This window comes from Crinia signifera, chromosome 7 (genome assembly GCF_055691185.1).
Source record: "Crinia signifera chromosome 7, ASM5569118v1, whole genome shotgun sequence".
NCBI lineage: Eukaryota > Metazoa > Chordata > Amphibia > Anura > Myobatrachidae > Crinia > Crinia signifera.
The window spans coordinates 11,177,276-11,198,181 of record NC_139223.1 but is presented as its reverse complement, the minus strand read 5'-3'; the positions used below and the strand labels follow the sequence as shown (position 1 = coordinate 11,198,181).

Genomic DNA, 20,906 nt, shown 5'->3' with positions numbered 1-20,906 from the left:
CCAGTTATGTCTGTCATGCAGCAGGAGTCTGGGGTAAGTCCTGTCCTAACACCGGCTAATTCCATGTATACTATGGGGGAGGGGTATCCGATTATCTGTGATAACCCAGTTATGTCTGTCCTGCAGCAGAAGTCTGGGGTAAGTTCTGTCCTAACACCGGCTAATTCCATGTATACTATGGGGGGAGGGGGTATCCGATTATCTGTGATAACCCAGTTATGTCTGCCATGCAGCAGAAGTCTGGGGTAAGTCCTGTCCTAACACCGGCTAATTCCATGTATACTATGGGGGGAGGGGGGATCCGATTATCTGTGATAACCCAGTTATGTCTGTCATGCAGCAGAAGTCTAGTGTAAGTCCTGTACTAACACCGGCTAATTCCCTGTATTCTATGGGGGAGGGGTATCCGATTATCTGTGATAACCCAGTTATGTCTGTCCTGCAGCAGAAGTCTGGGGTAAGTCCTGTCCTAACACCGGCTAATTCCATGTATACTATGGGGGAGGGGTATCCGATTATCTGTGATAACCCAGTTATGTCTGTCCTGCAGCAGAAGTCTGGGGTAAGTCCTGTCCTAACACCGGCTAATTCCCTGTATACTATGGGGGGGAGGGGTATCCGATTATCTGTGATAACCCAGTTATGTCTGCCATGCAGCAGAAGTCTAGGGTAAGTCCTGTCCTAACACCGGCTAATTCCATGTATACTATGGGGGAGGGGTATCCTTTTATCTGTGATAACCCAGTTATGTCTGCCATGCAGCAGAAGTCTGGGGTAAGTCCTGTCCTAACACCGGCTAATTCCATGTATACCATGGGGGGAGGGGTATCCGATTATCTGTGATAACCCAGTTATGTCTGCCATGCAGCAGAAGTCTGGGGTAAGTCCTGTCCTAACACCGGCTAATTCCATGTATACTATGGGGGGAGGGGTATCCGATTATCTGTGATAACCCAGTTATGTCTGCCATGTAGCAGAAGTCTGGGGTAAGTCCTGTCCTAACACTAGGTAATTCCATGTATACCATGGGGGAGGGGGTATCCGATTATCTGTGATAACCCAGTTATGTCTGCCATGCAGCAGAAGTCTGGGGTAAGTCCTGTCCTAACGCCAGCTAATTCCATGTATACTATGGGGGGAGGGGTATCTGATTATCTATGATAACCCAGTTATGTCTGTCCTGCAGCAGAAGTCTGGGGTAAGTCCTGTCCTAACACCGGCTAATTCCATGTATACCATGGGGGGAGGGGTATCCGATTATCTGTGATAACCCAGTTATGTCTGCCATGCAGCAGAAGTCTGGGGTAAGTCCTGTCCTAACACCGGCTAATTCCATGTATACTATGGGGGGAGGGGTATCCGATTATCTGTGATAACCCAGTTATGTCTGCCATGTAGCAGAAGTCTGGGGTAAGTCCTGTCCTAACACTAGGTAATTCCATGTATACCATGGGGGAGGGGGTATCCGATTATCTGTGATAACCCAGTTATGTCTGCCATGCAGCAGAAGTCTGGGGTAAGTCCTGTCCTAACGCCAGCTAATTCCATGTATACTATGGGGGGAGGGGTATCTGATTATCTGTGATAACCCAGTTATGTCTGTCATGCAGCAGGAGTCTGGGGTAAGTCCTGTCCTAACACCAGCTAATTCCATGTATACCATGGGGGGAGGGGTATCCGATTATCTGTGATAACCCAGTTATGTCTGTCCTGCAGCAGAAGTCTGGGGTAAGTCCTGTCCTAACACCGGCTAATTCCATGTATACTATGGGGGAGGGGTATCCGATTATCTGTGATAACCCAGTTATGTCTGTCCTGCAGCAGAAGTCTGGGGTAAGTCCTGTCCTAACACCGGCTAATTCCCTGTATACTATGGGGGGGAGGGGTATCCGATTATCTGTGATAACCCAGTTATGTCTGCCATGCAGCAGAAGTCTAGGGTAAGTCCTGTCCTAACACCGGCTAATTCCATGTATACTATGGGGGAGGGGTATCCTTTTATCTGTGATAACCCAGTTATGTCTGCCATGCAGCAGAAGTCTGGGGTAAGTCCTGTCCTAACACCGGCTAATTCCATGTATACCATGGGGGGAGGGGTATCCGATTATCTGTGATAACCCAGTTATGTCTGCCATGCAGCAGAAGTCTGGGGTAAGTCCTGTCCTAACACCGGCTAATTCCATGTATACTATGGGGGGAGGGGTATCCGATTATCTGTGATAACCCAGTTATGTCTGCCATGTAGCAGAAGTCTGGGGTAAGTCCTGTCCTAACACTAGGTAATTCCATGTATACCATGGGGGAGGGGGTATCCGATTATCTGTGATAACCCAGTTATGTCTGCCATGCAGCAGAAGTCTGGGGTAAGTCCTGTCCTAACGCCAGCTAATTCCATGTATACTATGGGGGGAGGGGTATCTGATTATCTATGATAACCCAGTTATGTCTGTCCTGCAGCAGAAGTCTGGGGTAAGTCCTGTCCTAACACCGGCTAATTCCATGTATACCATGGGGGGAGGGGTATCCGATTATCTGTGATAACCCAGTTATGTCTGCCATGCAGCAGAAGTCTGGGGTAAGTCCTGTCCTAACACCGGCTAATTCCATGTATACTATGGGGGGAGGGGTATCCGATTATCTGTGATAACCCAGTTATGTCTGCCATGTAGCAGAAGTCTGGGGTAAGTCCTGTCCTAACACTAGGTAATTCCATGTATACCATGGGGGAGGGGGTATCCGATTATCTGTGATAACCCAGTTATGTCTGCCATGCAGCAGAAGTCTGGGGTAAGTCCTGTCCTAACGCCAGCTAATTCCATGTATACTATGGGGGGAGGGGTATCTGATTATCTGTGATAACCCAGTTATGTCTGTCATGCAGCAGGAGTCTGGGGTAAGTCCTGTCCTAACACCAGCTAATTCCATGTATACCATGGGGGGAGGGGTATCTGATTATCTGTGATAACCCAGTTATGTCTGTCCTGCAGCAGAAGTCTGGGGTAAATCCTGTCCTAACACCGGCTAATTCCATGTATACCATGGGGGGAGGGGGGTATCCGATTATCTGTGATAACCCAGTGATGTCTGCCATGCAGCAGAAGTCTAGGGTAAGTCCTGTCCTAACACCAGCTAATTCCATGTATACTATGGGGGAGGGGTATCTGATTATCTGTGATAACCCAGTTATGTCTGTCCTGCAGCAGAAGTCTGGGGTAAGTCCTGTCCTAACACCGGCTAATTCCATGTATACTATGGGGGGAGGGGGTATCCGATTATCTGTGATAACCCAGTTATGTCTGCCATGCAGCAGAAGTCTGGGGTAAGTCCTGTCCTAACACCGGCTAATTCCATGTATACTATGGGGGGAGGGGGGATCCGATTATCTGTGATAACCCAGTTATGTCTGTCATGCAGCAGAAGTCTAGGGTAAGTCCTGTACTAACACCGGCTAATTCCCTGTATTCTATGGGGGAGGGGTATCCGATTATCTGTGATAACCCAGTTATGTCTGCCATGCAGCAGAAGTCTAGGGTAAGTCCTGTCCTAACACCAGCTAATTCCCTGTATACTATGGGGGGAGGGGGGTATCCAATTATCTGTGATAACCCAGTTATGTCTGTCCTGCAGCAGAAGTCTGGGGTAAGTCCTGTCCTAACACCGGCTAATTCCATGTATACTATGGGGGAGGGGTATCCGATTATCTGTGATAACCCAGTTATGTCTGCCATGCAGCAGAAGTCTGGGGTAAGTCCTGTCCTAACACCGGCTAATTCCATGTATACCATGGGGGGAGGGGTATCCGATTATCTGTGATAACCCAGTTATGTCTGCCATGCAGCAGGAGTCTGGGGTAAATCCTGTCCTAACACCAGCTAATTCCATGTATAATATGGGGGAGGGGGTATCCGATTATCTGTGATAACCCAGTTATGTCTGTCATGCAGCAGGAGTCTGGGGTAAGTCCTGTCCTAACACCGGCTAATTCCATGTATACTATGGGGGAGGGGTATCCGATTATCTGTGATAACCCAGTTATGTCTGTCCTGCAGCAGAAGTCTGGGGTAAGTTCTGTCCTAACACCGGCTAATTCCATGTATACTATGGGGGGAGGGGGTATCCGATTATCTGTGATAACCCAGTTATGTCTGCCATGCAGCAGAAGTCTGGGGTAAGTCCTGTCCTAACACCGGCTAATTCCATGTATACTATGGGGGGAGGGGGTATCCGATTATCTGTGATAACCCAGTTATGTCTGCCATGCAGCAGAAGTCTGGGGTAAGTTCTGTCCTAACACCGGCTAATTCCATGTATACTATGGGGGGAGGGGGGATCCGATTATCTGTGATAACCCAGTTATGTCTGTCATGCAGCAGAAGTCTAGTGTAAGTCCTGTACTAACACCGGCTAATTCCCTGTATTCTATGGGGGAGGGGTATCCGATTATCTGTGATAACCCAGTTATGTCTGTCCTGCAGCAGAAGTCTGGGGTAAGTCCTGTCCTAACACCGGCTAATTCCATGTATACTATGGGGGAGGGGTATCCGATTATCTGTGATAACCCAGTTATGTCTGTCCTGCAGCAGAAGTCTGGGGTAAGTCCTGTCCTAACACCGGCTAATTCCATGTATACTATGGGGGGAGGGGGGTATCCGATTATCTGTGATAACCCAGTTATGTCTGCCATGCAGCAGAAGTCTAGGGTAAGTCCTGTCCTAACACCGGCTAATTCCATGTATACTATGGGGGAGGGGTATCCTTTTATCTGTGATAACCCAGTTATGTCTGTCCTGCAGCAGAAGTCTAGGGTAAGTCCTGTCCTAACACCAGCTAATTCCATGTATACTATGGGGGAGGGGGGTATCCGATTAGCTGTGATAACCCAGTTATGTCTGTCCTGCAGCAGAAGTCTGGGGTAAGTCCTGTCCTAACACCGGCTAATTCCATGTATACTATGGGGGAGGGGGGTATCCGATTAGCTGTGATAACCCAGTTATGTCTGCCATGCAGCAGAAGTCTGGGGTAAGTCCTGTCCTAGCACCGGCTAATTCCATGTATACTATGGGGGAGGGGGGATCCGATTATCTGTGATAACCCAGTTATGTCTGCCATGCAGCATAAGTCTGGGGTAAGTCCTGTCCTAACACCGGCTAATTCCATGTATACTATGGGGGGAGGGGGATCCGATTATCTGTGATAACCCAGTTATGTCTGCCATGCAGCAGAAGTCTGGGGTAAGTCCTGTCCTAACACCGGCTAATTCCATGTATACCATGGGGGGAGGGGTATCCGATTATCTGTGATAACCCAGTTATGTCTGCCATGCAGCAGAAGTCTGGGGTAAGTCCTGTCCTAACACCGGCTAATTCCATGTATACTATGGGGGGAGGGGGTATCCGATTATCTGTGATAACCCAGTTATGTCTGCCATGCAGCAGAAGTCTAGGGTAAGTCCTGTCCTAACACCGGCTAATTCCATGTATATTATGGGGGGAGGGGTATCCGATTATCTGTGATAACCCAGTTATGTCTGTCATGCAGCAGAAGTCTGGGGTAAGTCCTGTCCTAACACCGGCTAATTCCATGTATACTATGGGGGAGGGGGGATCCGATTATCTGTGATAACCCAGTTATGTCTGCCATGCAGCAGAAGTCTGGGGTAAGTCCTGTCCTAACACCGGCTAATTCCATGTATACCATGGGGGGAGGGGGGATCCGATTATCTGTGATAACCCAGTTATGTCTGTCCTGCAGCAGAAGTCTGGGGTAAGTCCTGTCCTAACACCAGCTAATTCCATGTATAGTATGGGGGAGGGGTATCCGATTATCTGTGATAACCCAGTTATGTCTGCCATGCAGCAGAAGTCTGGAATATGTCCTGTCCTAACACCGGCATAAGTGTTGTGATATGTGTCGTGATATAAGTGTCGTGACATAAGTGACATGACATAAGTGTCGTGACATAAGTGACATGACATAAATGACGTGATATAAGTGGCTCCTACCTTTTGTGGTGGTGCGGATGGATAAATCGAGTTTAGGCTGTCTGGGTTATTGGGAGTCTCTAATTGGATTGCAGGGAAAACGCCAACTCGCATGTGACTGGAATGACCCCATATTATTGCTGCTGTTAGGACGTGGTAGTGTTATTTATTTGTATCCATTTGATGCTGTTACACAGGTTGCACTATCGCTATTAGTGTATCGCTGTTAGTATATCGCTGTTAGTGTATCGCTGTTAGTGTATCGCTGTTAGTGTATTGATGTTAGTGCATCGCTGTTAGTGTATCGCTGTTAGTGTATCGCTGTGGGTTAACAGAAGCTTTTTCACTGGAGCTGAACCTTCCAGCTTCACTAAAACCGGGTACCCTGAGCAATATGCCACGCGGTCAGGCGGATCGGACTAGTATATCGCTCAGTGGTCTGTTGCCAATTACGCAAGGCTGTATGTGCTGCACATCAGTCCTAGCGACATCATGCATGTCCATGTAGGCTGTCAGAGCGACCATCGCTGCCGTGTGTACGGGACATCGGGGCTGGCGGAGATCAGACCACATCTACCTGACCTAACGCTGGGTACACACTGGGCGATATATTGTTCCACAAATGATCACATCAGCGAATGTATACACTCTATGGGGGACATTTTCTAAACTTCTACAATGAAAAGCGCTGAGGTTGTCCATAGCAACCAGATGCTTTCATTTTCTAGGCTGCTATAGTCATATATAATATATTTGGGGAGGATAATAATGGTGCACAGGTGCCTGTATGCCTGATGCAGGCGGACTTTAGGTTGGCAGCCAATAGACAGAACGCTATTGGCCGGCATGAATGTGGTTGATCCAATGAACGCTACCCATAACCTCACTGCGTACAGTGGGTAGATTGTTACATTACCTACGATTCCCCAAAAAATTGATATTAAGAAAAACAAACGGCAAAAAAAAAAATTTATAAATACTTTTTATGACAAGTTAGCGCCATTTTTGGACCCACAGTGATACGTTACAGTATGTACATGTGTCCCCCACTTACTGTCCTTTCTGTGACTCTTGTGCCCCCAGGAGCAGGAGGCGTACGCCGCGCAGGGGTGTGACGGACACGCTGAGATGTATCAGGCTCAGATCAGAGACTTACAGAAGAAGACAGATGAGCTGGGTAACAATGGATGGATCCAAGGGCTGACTAATGTGTTTCAGATCGCCCTTCCCTTTGTTCTACCTAAAGTGGCTGCAGCTGGTGCCATAGTCTCAGGGATATTATCAGGGATATCAAAACTATTTTACAAATAATGGAACACATGATATACTGTAAGTGACCAGAGGGGTAGTGCCTCACCTGTCCTACTCCCATATACTCCAGAGTCCTAACTGTAGGTGACCAGGGGGGTAGTGCCTCACCTGTCCTACTCCCATATACTCCAGAGGGGTGCCGGACGGCTCCCCGACAGTCGGGATTCCGACAGTCATTCCTCCGAAGTCGGAATCCCGACTGCTCCCTCGTGGGGGTCCACGACCCCCATAGAGGGAGAATAATATAGGTGGTGAGCGCAGCTCGCCACCGTGCCCGCAGCATGGCGAGCACAGCGAGCCCGCAAGGGCCTTCATTGCGCTCCCCACGCTGTGCAGTCGGGATTCCGACATCTGACTAATGACTGTCGGAATCCTGACTGTCGGGTAATTATACCACACCCCTCCAGAGTCCTAACTGTTGGTGACCAGGGGGGTAGTGCCTCACCTGTCCTACTCCCGTATACTCCATAGCAGTGCCAGATTAAGCCTTTGGTGGGCCCGGAGCACTTTAAACAGGGGGGCCCCCTTGCATTTGTCATTACTAGGCACAAACTGAATGGGAGAATATTACACTGTCAAAACATAGAGTAAAGGCAGTATAAACCTGGTCAATGGGTAACTGTACGTACATACGTACATACATACCACATGAAAAGCCTGTGTTTGCCCCTCTGCACCTTACTCTGAGTCCCAGTGCTGCCTCTGATTAAAAACCCTCCCATGACTAGGCTGCTGCTGCTGTCCTCCATTGGCCTGAGAAGCATGTAATGAGCTCCACCAATCAGAGCTCTCAGCTCAGCACAAACCTCTCAGCCTCTGCCCTCTTGTGCAAAGTGTCATGGTACTCCCAGTAATGCACTGCACACTTGTGCAGTCAGTGTGCCTTGGCTCCCGATGCTCAGCATTATTAATCATTGTCACCTTGGCAGATAGGTGAAGCTGCAGCACTACCCCACTCCCATGCACAAAACCTTTAGCTTAAAAAAAATAAAATATATATATATATATATATATATATTTTTTTTAAATATATGCCAACCACAGGGGGCCCCTAGCTAGAGGGGGCCCAGGAGTACTGACCCCTTTTGCCCCTGCTTTAATCCGGCCCTGCTCCAGAGACCTAACTTTAAGTGACCAGGGGGGTAGTGCCTCACCTGTCATACTCCCGTATACTATGATTAGAATAATACAGAGAAGATATTTACACTACCTTTGTGTTATTCTTATTGCTTCTATAGTCCGATATTTGAATATCAAAGAAGAGGCTCCGCCTCACCTGGTCGCACATCACTGATGTACCCAATGCCCATACAGTATATATGAAATTCAGCGATTATCGGATGACTGCGCATGCATCACCGATATACTGTGTATGTGACAAGGTAATGAGCTATTCACAGTGTATGTGCCAAAGTAATGAGCTACTCACAGGGTGATTGACAGTCAGGGACCATTTAACGACTTATCTGACAATTCCCCCCCCCCCCCCCCCCTAAAAAAACACAATTTAATTTTCATTTAATAAAGTTTAAAAATACTTTTTAATACTATATATAAGCATTATATAAGCGCTTAAAGGAAATCAGCACCTCTATTACACCTTGCTGTTAACAAAGGTACAGGAAAGAAAATAGACAAACAGAATAGAGGTGTGCCAATACTAATTACTTAAAAGGTAACTCTTAGATTCAATAAATCAGTAAATGGATAAAAACATTTATTAGGAGTTTTCCAAAAAGTGTAATTCCATAAACATTTTCAGAGCTGTCACATACAAGAACAATCCGCAGCCCAACGTGTTTCGTCCTTCGGGACTTCATCAGGGGCATTGAATACGTTTCTTGAGGCAATGGTTCCTCTAGTAACAGTGGAGATGGAATGTCCTTATTACCAATGTTAGTTTTGCAATTATTAGTGCAATAATGAAGGTATTTAATGAACCATCTATTTAACAAATGATAAAAAAAACAATCCTAGACTTCAGCAAGACAGAGGTAGGCTGCAAATCCCTCCTGTCACAAATATCAATAACATTTCTCAGTGTAGCACAGACAGTGTCAGACTGGCTATCTCCTGCTATTTCCCTGGTGTGTGTGTATATATATATATATATATATATATATATATACTCAGGAACGGATCGGCACTCACTCCAACTCACACCGATAGCCCTCGTGCCTTTGCAAATATTAATATAGAGCAGGTAGGAAGTCCATCGAACGGATCCAAGCACGGCACTGATGGGTCTTGTAAAAAAACTTTTATTTGGCTCTACGTTTCGGGGAACGTATCCCCGTCGTCAGGAGAAAAGGACAGACAATGCACATAGATTACTGCTTACCTTATGTAGGTGTCCCGGCGCTGCATCCGACGCCCACAACGCCGCTAATTGCAGAGGACTCCGAACACCTGAATGGGGCGATGCGAGATGACGTCCGCATGCCACATCAGGTGTGTTGCTAAGCAACTTCGGAGACAACTCCACAACCAGCAGCCCGGGGATACGTTAGCAGACAACCAGCACACGAACACAGGCAGAAATACATATACACATTAAAATATAACATTACACAATATTAAAAATACACACCACGTGAAAATAAAATATGCATGAACCATAAATTTATGCATACAGAAAAAGATAAAGAAGATAAAAACCAGCACAAGGAAAAAATGTATATTTACTAGCAAGATTATATACAGTCAACTTGATGTAACTACAGCATCACATGAGACTATTCCAAGCAATTCGTTCATTTAGACCTCTCGGAGACACAGTATTTAATCTGTGAATCCAAAAGGCCTCTAATTTTAACAATTTTTTATTGCGGTCACCCCCCCGGGTACTCTCAGGAATGCAATCTATGATTTGATATTTCAATGTACATAAAGGGTGATTGTGGGTCTTGAAGTGAACAGCTACAGGTTGATCGTTTGGTTTACCCATGAGGGCAGCTTTGATCGCAGAGCGATGTTGTGCCATTCTTTCTTTAAATTTCACTGAGGTCTTTCCAACATAATAAAGCCCGCACGGACATATAATAATGTATACCACGAAGCGGGACTCACAAGAAAGCACATGGCGAATTTTATACTTATTGGCATTATGCGGATGTTTAAAAGTATTGCTGACAATCAAATAACCACATGTCACACAATTAGGGCACCTGTAGCAACCTGGTTTTCTACCAGTTGCACTGAAATCCCTTTTATAATTGCTGATGTCTGAATGCACCAATAAGTCTCGTAGATTTTTACCCCGTCTGTAACAGGCAAGGGGTTTGGTGTTACGAAAACACCGCAAATCCTGATCAGACGCCACCAATGGCCATAAAGATCGGGTGGCTATAGGCAGAACTGCGCTAGACGTATCAAAAGTGGTAACTAGAGGAAATATTTTATCTGACTTCTTATCAACAGGCTTCAATAGATCATCCCTCTGTAATTTCAATACCTTATCTTTGGACTCATGCAATGACCTAAGGGGGTAACCTCTTTCATGAAATTTATCCACTACTTTATCCAACTCCAGTGACAGATTGGTCCAATCGCTACTAATCCTTGCCACCCTCACCATCTGGGAATAGGGGAGTCCCCTCTTGAGTGGCGGCGGGTGGTGACTACTGGCAACAAGCAAAGTGTTTCTGTCAGTACTCTTCGAGTAGACAGATGTCGACACGCAACCATTAGATAAATGGACATTGACATCTAAAAATGGAATGTTTGACGAACTCCATTGATAGGTGAATTTAATGGGAGTATCAAGGCTATTAATGTATTGCATCATGTTTTCAAAGCTGTCAGGGCCCCCACTCCAAAGCATAAACAGGTCATCGATGTATCTACAGAACATCTGGATGTGCATACTGTACTCATTGTTAAAAAACGTTTTTTGCTCAAATTCAAACATATATATGTTGGCGTACGACGGAGAGACCGCCGCGCCCATTGCACACCCAGATGTCTGTAGATACATCGAGCCATCAAACAAGAAATAGTTGCGAGTCAAAATTAAATTCAAAAGTGATATGTACAAATCCACATCAAAACCCAGATTGTTCACTTGATTGCACAAAAAATTCCTCATGGCCAGTACTCCTTGATCATGAGGGATCGAGGTATATAAACTAGAGATGTCCATAGTGCAGAGTATGGTACCCTCCTTAACATTGCCAAAAGATTTAAGTTTATTCAAAAAACTTGTAGTATCTTGGAGATACGTCGGTTGGACCGCAATATGCGGTTGCACCAACATGTCTAATAGTTGTGAAGCAGGTTGATATAAACTCCCCCTGGCCGATATGATAGGTCGACCAGGGGGGTTACTCATATTTTTATGGATTTTTGGCAATGTATAAAGTGTGGGCACAACCGGGAACAGAACTTTAAGAGCTTCATTGCATTTTTTATCAATTAATCCATTATTCATGGACACATCAAGCAGGTTAAACAATTCTCTCTGATACACAACCGTAGGGTCCCTGCGCAAAGCACAGTATACCGTACTATCTGCCAACTGACGGTTAATTTCCTGACGGTAATCCTCGATATTCTGTATCACTATACCGCCCCCCTTATCGGCAGGGCGGATAGTGATACTCCTATCCTTACTCAAACAACGCAATGATCTCATTTCATCAGCAGATAAATTGCAATGTGAAATTTTATTAGCTTCAGAATACTTGTGCATAGAATCACCCAAAAGTCTACTAAAAGTTTTTATAGAGGCATTCTGGCTCACCGGGTCGAAAGATGAAGACTTGTGCCTCCTTACAAAGCTGTCGACTGCAGATGTTGACACCGTCTGTTCATGATTTTGAAAATGTTCTTTAAGTCTCATATTACGAGCTATCCGATGATGGTCTAATTCCCATTCAAAGTCATTGTGACGATTCGTAGGGATAAATGATAGCCCTTTGTTAAGGGCCGATCTTTCAGAGGATGTCAATGGTCGATTAGATAAATTGTAAATCAGTTCTTCGGTTTGTTGCGTACTCTTGTAGATTCTCTCACACTGACCACCTCTCCTTGTTTTCTGGCCTTGGTGCCTCTTCCTCTGGTGGCTGCCCCTAAAGGGGGACGTGCTGAGGTGGTTGCATCATCTGATTCAGGTACGACAAAGTCACTATCACTCTGTGATGATGAATGTTGATTATCTTTCTGATATCTCTTATTGCGCCAGGTGCGCCTTCTCTGGGGTTTGGCGTCTGAAGATTGTCGTTTGTCCGATCCTGTTAACCAGCGGTAAACATTATTATACTCATAATCTTGTTGCACAACACTTAATTTGGATTTCTTAAATTTAATAAGCTCCAATTTATAGGTCTCACATTGCTGATTCAACTTTGCCCAGAGTTTTTCATGAGCACGGTCACTCAGAATAGGCCGGTACTCTTCATGCACCAAATTGATTTTGTCCTTAGTGATTTTTAATTCACGGCCTGCATACTCGATCACAAGCAGCATAAGGTCTTGGCTGCACTTATTCAAAACGGCAATCCAACGTCTACAAAATTCAGGACTTACACGTCCAATAGTAGGTGTGTTCCGAACTCTAAATCCCCTCGGGATCAAATTCTGGCGGAAATAATCTGAGAGGGATTGTCCATGGAGGAGAAAGTCTATCTCTCTTTTCCGCAATTTGAACAGTCGCTGGTAAACATCGTCCACATTGGCTGTATCATAATCTTGCTCAGCGGTGAATAAGAAGAACTGATTTACAATTTATCTAATCGACCATTGACATCCTCTGAAAGATCGGTCCTTAACAAAGGGCTATCATTTATCCCTACGAATCGTCACAATGACTTTGAATGGGAATTAGACCATCATCGGATAGCTCGTAATATGAGACTTAAAGAACATTTTCAAAATCATGAACAGACGGTGTCAACATCTGCAGTCGACAGCTTTGTAAGGAGGCACAAGTCTTCATCTTTCGACCCGGTGAGCCAGAATGCCTCTATAAAAACTTTTAGTAGACTTTTGGGTGATTCTATGCACAAGTATTCTGAAGCTAATAAAATTTCACATTGCAATTTATCTGCTGATGAAATGAGATCATTGCGTTGTTTGAGTAAGGATAGGAGTATCACTATCCGCCCTGCCGATAAGGGGGGCGGTATAGTGATACAGAATATCGAGGATTACCGTCAGGAAATTAACCGTCAGTTGGCAGATAGTACGGTATACTGTGCTTTGCGCAGGGACCCTACGGTTGTGTATCAGAGAGAATTGTTTAACCTGCTTGATGTGTCCATGAATAATGGATTAATTGATAAAAAATGCAATGAAGCTCTTAAAGTTCTGTTCCCGGTTGTGCCCACACTTTATACATTGCCAAAAATCCATAAAAATATGAGTAACCCCCCTGGTCGACCTATCATATCGGCCAGGGGGAGTTTATATCAACCTGCTTCACAACTATTAGACATGTTGGTGCAACCGCATATTGCGGTCCAACCGACGTATCTCCAAGATACTACAAGTTTTTTGAATAAACTTAAATCTTTTGGCAATGTTAAGGAGGGTACCATACTCTGCACTATGGACGTCTCTAGTTTATATACCTCGATCCCTCATGATCAAGGAGTACTGGCCATGAGGAATTTTTTGTGCAATCAAGTGAACAATCTGGGTTTTGATGTGGATTTGTACATATCACTTTTGAATTTAATTTTGACTCGCAACTATTTCTTGTTTGATGGCTCGATGTATCTACAGACATCTGGGTGTGCAATGGGTGCGGCGGTCTCTCCGTCGTACGCCAACATATATATGTTTGAATTTGAGCAAAAAACGTTTTTTAACAATGAGTACAGTATGCACATCCAGATGTTCTGTAGATACATCGATGACCTGTTTATGCTTTGGAGTGGGGGCCCTGACAGCTTTGAAAACATGATGCAATACATTAATAGCCTTGATACTCCCATTAAATTCACCTATCAATGGAGTTCGTCAAACATTCCATTTTTAGATGTCAATGTCCATTTATCTAATGGTTGCGTGTCGACATCTGTCTACTCGAAGAGTACTGACAGAAACACTTTGCTTGTTGCCAGTAGTCACCACCCGCCGCCACTCAAGAGGGGACTCCCCTATTCCCAGATGGTGAGGGTGGCAAGGATTAGTAGCGATTGGACCAATCTGTCACTGGAGTTGGATAAAGTAGTGGATAAATTTCATGAAAGAGGTTACCCCCTTAGGTCATTGCATGAGTCCAAAGATAAGGTATTGAAATTACAGAGGGATGATCTATTGAAGCCTGTTGATAAGAAGTCAGATAAAATATTTCCTCTAGTTACCACTTTTGATACGTCTAGCGCAGTTCTGCCTATAGCCACCCGATCTTTATGGCCATTGGTGGCGTCTGATCAGGATTTGCGGTGTTTTCGTAACACCAAACCCCTTGCCTGTTACAGACGGGGTAAAAATCTACGAGACTTATTGGTGCATTCAGACATCAGCAATTATAAAAGGGATTTCAGTGCAACTGGTAGAAAACCAGGTTGCTACAGGTGCCCTAATTGTGTGACATGTGGTTATTTGATTGTCAGCAATACTTTTAAACATCCGCATAATGCCAATAAGTATAAAATTCGCCATGTGCTTTCTTGTGAGTCCCGCTTCGTGGTATACATTATTATATGTCCGTGCGGGCTTTATTATGTTGGAAAGACCTCAGTGAAATTTAAAGAAAGAATGGCACAACATCGCTCTGCGATCAAAGCTGCCCTCATGGGTAAACCAAACGATCAACCTGTAGCTGTTTACTTCAAGACCCACAATCACCCTTTATGTACATTGAAATATCAAATCATAGATTGCATTCCTGAGAGTACCCGGGGGGGTGACCGCAATAAAAAATTGTTAAAATTAGAGGCCTTTTGGATTCACAGATTAAATACTGTGTCTCCGAGAGGTCTAAATGAACGAATTGCTTGGAATAGTCTCATGTGATGCTGTAGTTACATCAAGTTGACTGTATATAATCTTGCTAGTAAATATATATTTTTTCCTTGTGCTGGTTTTTATCTTCTTTATCTTTTTCTGTATGCATAAATTTATGGTTCATGCATATTTTATTTTCACGTGGTGTGTATTTTTAATATTGTGTAATGTTATATTTTAATGTGTATATGTATTTCTGCCTGTGTTCGTGTGCTGGTTGTCTGCTAACGTATCCCCGGGCTGCTGGTTGTGGAGTTGTCTCCGAAGTTGCTTAGCAACACACCTGATGTGGCATGCGGACGTCATCTCGCATCGCCCCATTCAGGTGTTCGGAGTCCTCTGCAATTAGCGGCGTTGTGGGCGTCGGATGCAGCGCCGGGACACCTACATAAGGTAAGCAGTAATCTATGTGCATTGTCTGTCCTTTTCTCCTGACGACGGGGATACGTTCCCCGAAACGTAGAGACAAATAAAAGTTTTTTTACAAGACCCATCAGTGCCGTGCTTGGATCCGTTCGATGGACTTCCTACCTGCTCTCTATATATATATATATATATATATATATATATATATGTATATATATATATATATTAGAAAAAAGAGTGAGAAACAGCGTGTAATAGGTAAATATCCCAAATTTGGAAAGTAGTAATGTGCGTACAATATTTAAGAGATTTTAGTGCTCATCAGATAGTGATCTTTGTTATTCGTCCTCGTGATTACCAGGGTACTACCCGGATATTGTAGAACTGACCCTATTTAGTAGTCTCACACGAGTTCGGAATTGTGATCCAAATAGGAGTGCCACGTAGTGTTAAAAATAAGGAAAAAACCCCAATTAAAATTAAAAAGTGGAGTTTTATTAAAGTGCATAAGTGGTAAAATAATGAAAGTTAACATGAAAAGTGCTGGAGTGGAAACAGGCTGCTCTCAACGTTTTGTCTCTTATGCCCTCTTGGACTTCCTCAGGAGAGTATAGTTACACAATCAGGTTCTGTACTTATAGTGTGGTCAATGATGACCATGTATAGGATTTCCGGGTCCCGTATTTGATATCAATTGCGCATGCGCGAGATTTAAAAAAAAACTTGCGTGTATATTATCCCCATAGGTTACTATGTGCAAAAATAACATTGCGCATGTGTGGGAATGGTTGAATGGCATAGAGAGCAATGACCCTCTTCCGGCCTTTGAGACGCACACATGTGACTTCCTGTCATCGTGTGTTGCCTCAGTCACTCCGTCCGACCAGTGACGAGTGCCACGCATGCGCAGTATAGCAAGCGCCGAGACTCGTGCATATATGTAGTATAATGGCGGCTATTATTGGTGTGCGCATCTGTGGGCTCAACATAAACTCACGTATGTGCATATGTATATCATTTGACTGGCTCAATATGCATGACCTAGAGTTTAATAGCTGTATCCACTATAGTAACTTGATTCAGTGGTGGCCATTTTCTTGTAGTCCAGCAGTGTGGACAGTATATGTATATGCTAAAGATGTTATCAGCATCTCATTGTGACCACACCATACAGTACATTTAACGGGATTAAATAACAATTATTACAAAATTACATAATTAGTATACACATTTTTACAAATAGTTAAAAATATATATAAAAATATATATATATATATATATATATATATATATAGCAGGGTTTCAGCAGCCGCTCAGGGGGTGGGGCTTAAGCGTGACATCACTAAGCCCCGCCCCCATGATGCTAAACCAGTAAATTTACGGATCTCCCTGGAGGGGGCGTGGCAAAAATGACGCGATTGTGTCATTTTAGCTCTGCCCCCTCCTCTGAGACCCGAGGATTGCGGCATTTTAATGCCGCAATCCAGGGGACAGCGGGGGTGCCCCCTGAATCCGGGAGGGTTGCCCACCCTTCCGGGGGCCGGGAGAAGGGACCCGATTTTCGGGAGACTCCCGGAAATTCCGGGAGGGTCGGCAACCCTGATATATAGTTTAAAATACAGAGAAATAAGGGAGTGAAATATAAGTATTATGACAAGGGTAGGGGATGTGACAATAGTTCACAGAAAGGATGTTACTTCAAAAGACTTGTTTAACCCATGTGGAACCATGGTGCTAACAGTAAATATCCACTACATCTCCCTCTGTGAGAGTCATTTTTCATGGTCACCCCCTCTAGGTCCTAATTTCACATGTTCGATGGCTTTAAAATGTAAATGGGCAGGATTACAATTGTGAACTTTTGAGAAATACTTGGGTACAGAATGATTCTCCAATTTGTTCCTTATTGCTCTTACATGCACACAACGAGAGGGATAAGTCCGCACTCTAATATCTTTGACCTGTCAATGTAGGTCTTACCACCGATTTGTTTCTTTTTACGGTGGGGGTGCTATCCTCAGAACCATGAAGAAGCTTATATGGACAAAAGAGAAAAAAAGGGGTTGTAGGGTTGGATGCGCACCTTTACTAAGGAGAGTTCAAGTTTTGATCGATTTTTTTTATTTTTATTAAAAATGCCCTTCTAGTTTTTCTTTTATTTGCTGAAACTAGGGGACATAGGGACAATTAGATACGATGAAATCAAGAGGTTAAAATGACGTACAGTTACAACATAAATGGGCCTGGAAGTGCAAAAACGGTTGACGGTAAAAGAAGAATAGTTTTTAAAAATAGTGCTGGGCTAGGGTTGCTTGTGCAGTGATTGTAGTTATTATTTACTGTGTGAGACTGATTCTGGTGTCTCCATTTATTTAATTCTGGCTCTATTGCCTGTATATATATTTCTGCTCTGTTTAAAAAAAAAAAAAGACTCTTAGATAGTTGAAACACATGTTGGACGTGCAGAGCTAGGGCAATGCCTGTTTGTAAATGAATATATACTGATGGTGTAATATGCAGTGATTCTAGGGACCCCACGGAGGGACACGACCGAATTAGGCCAAAGTAATTCCCACAAAGGGTCAGCAGAAATATAGCACTTGAAATATATAAAGGTTAGATCATCAAGTACTACAGGACCCTGTGGAGGCTTACTGTCGGTCCAGGCAGAAGCCCCAGAAAGGGACAGTACAACTAGAATAATAACAGGAAATCCTGATTTATATGTTTCTTGATAAACTGCAAAAGTAACAATTGTGATCTAACATAAGTAACATTAAAGCTGACACCAACTCCTACATAGAAGGGAACAGCAAGAGATCACCCAATAATAAAGTGATACAATGTGTATTTGAGTTGAACAAAATTACTGTTACTGTTGGCAATTTCTGTCACTGTGAAGAGAAAGACCTGGGCTCTGTGCCAGTAATACTACTTTCAGACCGCAAACCCGTGTCCGACCCTGCATTTTGAACACGGGTTTGTCCTTGCAGAGAGCCGGGTCAGACTCTTCAATTACCCCTTTCATACTGCACTTTAACCCGGGTTTTCCTAGGATTGGTGCTTACACACTGAACCCGGGTCCGTGCTTTAAAACCTATGTGTGTCATTAAAAATTGACTTTTTTCTGGCTCACAATAATGATGTCACAAAGGAAATAAAAGTGAGGGGTGGAGATTGTTCACAGCATTGCAGCAGCATGGCAGACTTCTCTGACCTCATGGATGTTTGTGCTTTGATTCTGTGTGATACAGGTGTTAGCAGGCAGCAGAGTGTCACATGCTGTACACTTTTTTCATGCTGAGGAAAAGTGCACACTTTTGCTGGAAAGCAGGCTTCCAAAGTGGGTAACAGCAGGCTGTAAGGGCGGGATGTATTAAAATACATCGCCGCCCTTCGCGCTCCCCCCCCGCCGCGATGCCGCCGCATATGTACTAACATGCGGCTGGCATCGCGATGCGGTGACGGAGGCCCCCCGCGATACCTGTACTGTGGTCTGCGGGGGGTCTTCGTCACCTCCCAGCCGGCTTCTGCAGCTTTCACGCCGGGGATAGCTAAGCAGGCTGTCCCCGGCGCTTCCTCCTCCCCCCTGCAGCCGGAAGGACGTCCGGCTGCGTTGCTAGGGGGAGGAAGGGCTTACCTTCCGGGGTCTAGGAGGACCTGCAAGAAGGTAAGCCCAAGGGAGGGGGGAAAGGGGGGGTCGGCGAGGCGGCGGGTTGCGGCGACGCGGCGGGCGGCGAAAAGAAGCCCATAGGCTTCTATAGGGTATCGCCACCCAAAGGTGGCGATACCCTGCCCTGCGAAACCGCTGCGAACGGGTTTTAGTACATAGGAAAATGCGGTAAAACGGGGGTTTTACCGCATTTTCCCTTTAGTACATCTCGCCCTAAGTGTGGAGTGCAGGCTGGGATAGTGCCTGTGTCCCGTGGTCTGCAGCTCCAGCGTGCTGCTTGACGGTTTCCGGGGTCAGACTGCTGACCTCACAGAAATCCACCAATAGCGGCATTTCAGAAACAGCAGTGTCGGATAACACGGGTCGGGGCCTTTCTGACCGCACATAGACACGTGTTAGAGCCGTGTCCGACCCAGGGTTCAAAAGCTGTGTTGTTAAACACGGGTTTTCTGAGCGTGGCGCTTTCAAACCGCACCTTGACCCGTGTTTAGGCCCCGCAAACACGGCAATAACCCGTGTTCACAGTCTGAAAGTGGTATAACAGAGCAGAAATATATATACAGGCAATAGAGCCAGAATTAAATAAATGGAGACACCAGAATCAGTCTCACACAGTAAATAATAACTACAATCACTGCACAAGCAACCCTAGCCCAGCACTATTTTTAAAAACTATTCTTCTTTCACCGTCAACCTTTATTGCACTTGCAGGCCCATTTATGTTGTAACTGTACATCATTTTAACCTCTTGATTTCATCATATCTAATTGTCCCTATGTCCCCTAGTTTCAGCGAATAAAAGAAAACTAGAAGGGCATTTTAAAATAAAAAAAAATCAATCAAAACTTGAACTCTCCTTAGTAAAGGTGCGCATCCAACCCTACAACCCCTTTTTTCTCTTGTGTCCATATTTGCTCTTACATGCTCCTGAATCCTCATTTTCAGATTTCTTTTGGTTTGGCCTATATATATTTTAGTTTACAGGAGCATTCTAATTGGTAGATCACCCATGTAGTCATACAATGCATAAGTTCCTTCATCTTATAATTATTAGTATCGTTGTAGTTTTTGAACCCCTGACTGTCAGGACTCACATATATACATATAAAACCTTTTGTGTTGTGTAACCAATTATTATTGAGGCTATTGTTAGGTTTCAATAGACTTGGTGCTATTTGGTCTTTAAGTTTTTTGGCTTTTCTGAAGGCAATTTGTCAGGTAGTATTGTATTAAGAATTGGGTCCGTCTTCAGAATTTCCCAGTGTTTGTAAATGACATTCCTTATTAGATGTTCTTTGTTATTGTATTGAGTAACAAATATAATTTGATTTGAATCATTTTTCTCTGAGTTTTTGTATACCAGTAGGTTTTCATGATCCACATTTTGGATTTTGTGTGTAGCTTCTTCAAGTATAGGATTTGGATCCGGAGTGTGGATGAGATCTGCGTCTCTCATCCACACTCATTACTCGCTCCCATTCCCGACTGCAGGACTTTCTACGGGCTGCACCCACTCTGTGGAATGCCCTCCCAAGCACAATAAGACTCTCCTCCAGTCTCCAAACCTATAAGCATTCCCTAAAAACTCATCTCTTCAGGCAAGCTTATCAGAACCAGTCACG

General features: G+C 44.5%; 1 protein-coding gene across 1 annotated transcript in view; it reads left to right on the top strand.

The window, feature by feature from the left end:
• LOC146019759 (guanylate-binding protein 6-like) overlaps positions 1-8,641 on the top strand; it is a 46,097-nt gene extending 37,456 nt beyond the window's left edge. The window contains exon 10 of the mRNA XM_083152291.1: positions 7,065-8,641. Coding sequence (XP_083008417.1) covers positions 7,065-7,292 — 228 coding nt within the window. The 3' untranslated portion in view covers positions 7,293-8,641. The remainder of the gene's footprint in view (positions 1-7,064) is intronic.
• The last annotated feature ends 12,265 nt before the right edge of the window (positions 8,642-20,906 follow it).